The following is a 6,686-nucleotide window of genomic DNA, read 5'->3' as shown; positions in this document are numbered from 1 at the left end:
TATAGATGCACACAGCAAACAAAGAGCAGCAGGCTCCAAGCTCCACATGAATTACTTGGAAGATTGAAAAGTGAAGGTTTTTGATTTATAGGACTGCTTTAATACATTGTTTGTGCTTTTTGACGTTTTTGTGTATTGTTGTATATAGACATACAGACGCTCCCCTACTTACGACCATTCGACTTACGTAAATCTGTAGATCCGAAATTTTTTTTCGGGATGTCGTGAAATATCTGGACATTGCTGTAGCCTTAAACATACTTATATAAACCTTAAACATACAAAATATAGCACGGAGGTTCCGGTTCGCAAGTTGCTTATCTTGTTCGTAAAGTAGGACAGCGTCTGTACTCTGACTGTAAAATGTTCAGTTTAAAAAAAAAAAAAATCAATTTGATACTTTACTAAAAAGGAAAAAAACACAATCAAGTCTCTTTAGTCTTTCTTCAGCTGGGTTCCAGTTTGCCATTCAAATTTAAGATTTGTTCAAGACCTTTCAAAACCACACCCAAGAAAATTTAGGACCACTCTTGCACCTATTTTGATATACAGATGTGGGAGGCAGGCGCCAAGTTTTGACGGCCCCAGTCGCACGACGCCATGCGGCTTTGACGGCGGGGAAGGTATTAAGAGTATTATAACAGGCGGTTGAGGTTTGGTTAAGTAAGTCCTCGCAGGGGGTCAGGGACAGGTACGGACCGACGCAGGTGCCGATTGAGACTCGCGAGCTGTTGCTGACGAGAGGGGGGAGCCCGAGGACAGGGGTCCTAGCCGACTGCTGCCGTTACACCGCCGCATCAGACGACAGCATAGCTTAGGCAACGAAAAGTTTGAGCGTTAGCTTGGCAACCCCTCCCACTCATCCCTGGTACAGCCAGAACCCAGTGATACTTTTAATCACACAACCACATCGGGTTCAACCAACACATCCCAGCAGGTTGGAAACCAACTGTACGTAATAACCGCTGACATAATGCTGCATTTTCAAAAACGTGGAAATTTGGAATTTCCGACCAACACATTGCATTTATTGCTCCATACTTTTGCTATTTTACCCATTATACAGTTAATAGCTCTATCACGCAGAAAAGACAGGGAAACAAAGACATTTGAGAGTCCAATTTAAGACTTGTAAACAAAATGTAGGACCTTTTAAATGCTCTAATTTGCATTTTTTTTAATTTAAGACATTTTCAAGTTTTTAAGACCTTGGGGGAACCCTGTTCGACAAAGATTAAATCACGTTCCTCATCTGCTAAACCACCCAGAAAAGGAGCAAGAGCAAAAAAAAAAGACTGGACTTAATGCTGACCTGGAAGTTGTCCTCTGGGAGCGCCTCTCCATTTTTCAGCATCTTCTTCTTCTTTTTGCGGCTCAGGTTCTGCTGCTCCACCAACTTGTCGTAGTTGAAATGGTTGCGCTTCTCGTCCTGGTCGTCCTCGTCCATCAGCAAGGCCATCTCAGCCTGAATATGTGCCCCAAAACATGTAAATCGCTACGCAGAAACAACCGGAAACGATTCATAGTGTGCGAAATGGAAAACATGTTTACTGTAACACTTCAATGTAGAGTTAAGATCGGGCCTAAAATATTCACCCCAACCCGACTCAAACCCGACATATTAACTTGGTTTGATAACCGAGCCCGAAATAAACTCGAAGCTTTAAATTGCCGCCAAAGTAAACACGAAGCTTTACTCCGGCCGTGAGTACTTTCGCATTGAATTGTGAGTTTCGGCTGAACTACGCAGCTTGGGGTTTACTTGCGAACGAGTCCCCCAAAATCGAGTGTACACTGCAAGAGCAGTGCCAAAATGAACGGTTTGGCGCCACAGTGAGCATCTTGGCGACGCGCAGCGGAAAAAAAGTTAAACTGAACGAAATGGCACCAAAAAGAAAATACATTTCTGCAGATGACAAGCTGCAAATAGTGAAATATTTTCCAGAAAAGCAAAAAACATTTTTCATAAAGCTTGTAAGATATTGGCAAGAAGCTGAAATGACGTCTGATGTGAGAGGGGTGGAAGGAGGAAGCTACGCGTCCCTTGCCCAAACACAGAGGAGGAAAATTTATTTGGATTCAGTGATTTTGAGTTAAACTGATAGTTTGGTGAGCATTTTATTCATCTGAAAAATTATTTGTGTAAAATTAAGTCCATGCTGTGTAAATCCTCCACAAAGGCAGGAAAAGAAATGGAGAGAGAGAATCCCGACCGGCCCGACTTAATGTTTGACATTTTAAGCGCAAATCCAGACCAAATTTCTCATCGTCGATGTATCGGATTTCTTAAAGACATTTCAAATTTCCTCTTCCTTATTGAATTTCGGGCCGGGTTTGGTTGAGGCTGTGGCGCAAGATCTTACCTCAACTTCGATGTGATATATTCAGGTTTTAATGAGAAATTTGGATGTCTTATCATAAGCCATACATTTTCAACTTGAAGAGTTTCACAAGATAACTTTAACCATTACTTGGGATTCACCATTACTTGATCACTTATAAAACATGAAATCTATAAAAACATTAAAGGGACAGTGTTGAGTTAAATCAATACATTTTACACCAAACTTTATTCAGACTTTAGTTCTGTAAAAGTTTTACGTCATTTTCAAGCCTAAAGCGACAGTGTGTGATATTAAGTGCCTACTAGAGGTACAAAAAAAAAAAACTTTCATTCAGTAAAACAAAAAACATTGATTTAAATAATGGGCAAAAATACATAAATGGTAAATGGTCTGCATTTATATAGCGCTTTACTTGCCCAAGACACACCACATCAAATGATGCCCCTGCAACTCAAGTGGTTAAGGGTTCCAATACCCCCACCCACCCAGTGCCCTGTTTAGTTGTAGCATGCACCTGTCCTTTAAAGTGTGACTGTAGGGGGCGCGATAACGCTACATATGACAACAAGATGTTGGCGTCATTTTTAAACTGACTTGTTGAGAAATATGGCAAGCATTTACAAGCACCTAACATAGGTTTTGGATCAGATAGTGTAATAATAGTCTGTAGTTTGCAAAAGCACGTGGTCTGTGCAGCCCTTTGGGACAATTTGTGATTAAGGGCTATACAAATAAAAATGACTTGATGAATTATCATATTATACCAAAGTAATTTAAAAAATATATAATTCAGTCGAAAAATTAGTATTTCTTTTATACAGTGAAATCCCTTCTTAGGTCGCCATGTTTATCTGCCGTTTCGTTGCTTTCTGCGGCACTTGTTTTTTGTCCGCATTCGACAACAGTGCTGTATAAAAGTCAAGTATTACACACTAGGGCTTCAAAAGCACTTTACAGGACTAACAAAATTGTTTTGTTTGTCTTTTATAAGTGAAATGATCTACATTTATATAGCGCTTTTCAAGTCAATGACTTCCCAAAGCGCTTTACATTGTGCTTCACATTTCCCAATAGCGGCCATGATCTGTGCAGCCATGTAAGCACTAACCTGCTTTTTGGGGGTATTGGGGTTTCAGTGTCTTACCCAAGGACACTTCGGCATGTAACACGGACAAGCCGGGATTCGAACTGGGATCCTTCAATCCTAAAACGATCGCTCTACCTCCTGAGCTACTGCCGCCCCCATAAGATACATTTTCAAATGTCCGTAACCACGTTTTTCTGACCAAAACTCAAATGTTAAGTAGGCATAAAATAATACAAATACCTTTAGTAAATAAATGTCCCTTTCCTCAGCAAAGAGATTTTTCCCTTAGAATTCCTTTATATCTTAATATATATTCCTTGAAGGGACACTGTGTCGTATCCAGTGTCGGGAATAATGTCGTTACAAACAGCATTGTTACATAACAGCGTTATTTTTTCAGTAACAGCCTAATGACTTTTTGTGTCGTGACATTGCCTTTATCGTTACTGACGGTTAAAAGCGGCGCGTTACTTTGTCTGCGTAACGCCAACGGCGGCGTGCCCTCGCAAACCTGGCGTTTTTCCGCTCTCCTCCGAGTTGTTAACATCATGTCCCTGTTCAAAATAACCACTACCATATAGTTAGATAACCATTACTGATATAGGATTTACAAAAAAACAGCCTGATGCGAGATGGGCGCCACCAGGCTGCATTTGTCTAAGACACACCCACAGGAAATGGGGCCCCAAAATGGTTTAGGGATCCGTGAACATGAACCGTGGATTTCATACATAAAAATACATGTAGGGCTGCATTTGACACATTCTTATTAATCGATGAATCAGTTGATATTTTTTTTCGATTAACTTTCTTAATTAATTACCTCCTCTTTATTCAAATATAAAATGGTGCGCAAAACAGAGTATTTTATAATATAAAACAATAAAAAGAGTTTGACAAATAGCTTAACAAACAAAAATACAGAAAATGTATGCTTTACACCTAAAAATATGTAAGACACTTTTTGATAAAGTGCAAAAACATAACATCGGAGGAGAATGCGAGTAAGAGGAAGTTGGGCAACAAAATACCCTCTGCTGGATCAAAGTGGTACTACAAGCATGTCCCCCTCAACAGCTCCACTAGGTCACAACAAAAAATTCAATGCACTTTTGTCTGCATGGAATTAGGAAACAACGAATAAATGGTGATATCCGTTGCCAATAGGGCTGCAACAAAACATCGTTCTCATAACCGATAAAATGGTTGATTGTTTTTTCGATGATTTCGATTTCTTTAGGATAATTTTAATTTCCTCCTCCTTATTCAAGTATTTACATATTGAACAAACAAAAAAAATGTACAAAACCACAGAATATTCTATCATATGAAACAATAAAAGTGTCAATTAAATGTATGCTATATACCTGCAAATATGTAAGATACTCTTTTCCTACCCCCTTATCTACCTACCTACCACCTAACATCATAGCGGCACCGCCACGAGGGGCAGCCTTTCCAGCATCTTCGTGTTATTTTGCACTTTTTGTGATTTATTGTTTTAAGTGTCTGCTTCTATCTTCTGTGTTTTTCGTCCCGTTTGACAACTACACTTTGGATTACTTTCTATCCTATCGTTAAAATGCGTTTATTCGAGGAATTAACTCCTTGCCCTGAAGAATTCTCGTGCCGGCGTGATGAAGGGGCCCTATCGTGGATGCAGTGCCGGAGCTAAGGCTAAGCTGATAGCGGCGTTATAAGTCTTCGGTACTGTCCGTAATCATGGTAAATGTGAACTCTCTACCAAATAAGACCGACAAACTGGCTGTGCTGGTGAAAAACATCAAAGCGTACAGGGAGTGCAGTTTGCTGTGTTTTACGGAAACGTGGCTCACGTCTAGCATCCCTGACGCTAACGTGTAGCTACCTGGAGCTATCCGGAGCTACCCGGCTTCAGCGCTGTTAGGGACAGAGACACAAAAGCCTGCGGAGAGGAGGTGGACTCGCTATCTAAGTGAACCTGGGGTGGTGTAACCCTGGGCACAAAGATTTCCATCTGCTGCAAGGACGTCAAACTTTTGGACTAGCGCGTGACGTCATCCACTCCGCTGTGGCTAAACTACAACAAAGCACCCCGAGGGCATCCTGTTAATCTGTTAATAAACATCAAAGGAGACTGCTGGAAGTGTGAATTTCCCTACGAGGATGAATAACGTATCTATCTATCTTATCTCATCCGAACATCATATTATATTTGGATTTATCATATAAAACAAAAAAGAAAAGGCAAGACATTTCACCGTACATGTATGATTTTTTTGTATTCACAGCAAATATATCATAAATGTAAACCCACTTTTTCAAAATGTTGTCAACACATTTGTTTTTTGGGTTAAATCTTTGAATATGATAAATATTTCCAACAGGAAAATTATTCATAATATGCTTAAAATCTGCCCTTTGTGTAGAGTTAAACATGTAATTATGATTAGTTTTCTTTTACTTTATTTTAATCACTTAATTTCAGATTATTGTTCTCTGTATTTCCGAAGCACTTTCTGTTCCCTTGAAAATTGTTAACTTTGTTTCATTATGATACACTACAAAGCTGAATTTCATGCTAATTTTGTCCTTAATGATGCAAAGTTCAATTAAAAAATAATTTAAAAAATGTAAGATAACTTTTTATAAAGAAAAATGAAATGAAATGATCTGCATTTATATAGCGCTTTTCAAGTCAATGATTTCTCATAGCGCTTTACATTGTGCTTCACATTTCCCAATAGCTGTGATCTGTGCAGCCATGTAACCTGCATATTGGGGGTATTGGGGGTTCAGTGTCTTACCCAAGGACACTTCGACATGTAACACAGACAAGCCGGGATTCGAACTGGGATCCCTTGATCTCAAGACGAGCGCTCTACCTCCTGAGCTACTGCCACATAGGTTTTGTGTGTGTGTGTGTGTGTGTGTGTGTGTCTGTGTGACCTCGTGTTGGGCTGTGCGTTGTCGTTCTTCTGGAGTGCGCTCATCTTCATCCCGTTTTTTCTTAGTCTTTTTGTGATGAATCTTGCCGTCTTTCAAGAAGAGAAACATGCAATGTAAAATGTGATAGCAAGCTGTCAGGTTCAAGAACACATTTCATGCAAGTTAAGCCTCACCTGCGGATGCGAGTTCTTGACTGAAGAAAGGGTCGTTCAGGTCCACGTCATCAGGAAGTTCATCGTCGCTCAGCTGCTCGGCCTGAAGAAGAACGCATATGATCGAGCGTAATTGGTGGCTTTCCGGTGACGTGGCTAAACAAATGCTAACCA

The 6,686-nt window shown here is 40.1% G+C and overlaps 1 protein-coding gene across 1 annotated transcript in view; it reads right to left on the bottom strand.

Annotated features, from left to right (window-relative positions):
* The window catches only part of esf1 (ESF1 nucleolar pre-rRNA processing protein), a 36,643-nt gene that overhangs the window by 3,900 nt on the left and 26,057 nt on the right, over positions 1 to 6,686 (bottom strand). Inside the window, exons 12-14 of the mRNA XM_088342336.1 lie at positions 6,534 to 6,615; positions 6,361 to 6,449; positions 1,313 to 1,465 (exon numbers count right to left, since the gene is read on the bottom strand). Coding sequence (XP_088198462.1) covers positions 1,313 to 1,465; positions 6,361 to 6,449; positions 6,534 to 6,615 — 324 coding nt within the window. The remainder of the gene's footprint in view (positions 1 to 1,312; positions 1,466 to 6,360; positions 6,450 to 6,533; positions 6,616 to 6,686) is intronic.

Source organism: Urocampus carinirostris, chromosome 8, assembly GCF_059441175.1.
Source record: "Urocampus carinirostris isolate Australia breed hairy pipefish chromosome 8, RoL_Ucar_1.0, whole genome shotgun sequence".
Taxonomy (NCBI): domain Eukaryota; kingdom Metazoa; phylum Chordata; class Actinopteri; order Syngnathiformes; family Syngnathidae; genus Urocampus; species Urocampus carinirostris.
This window is presented reverse-complemented; position numbering and strand designations above follow the sequence as displayed.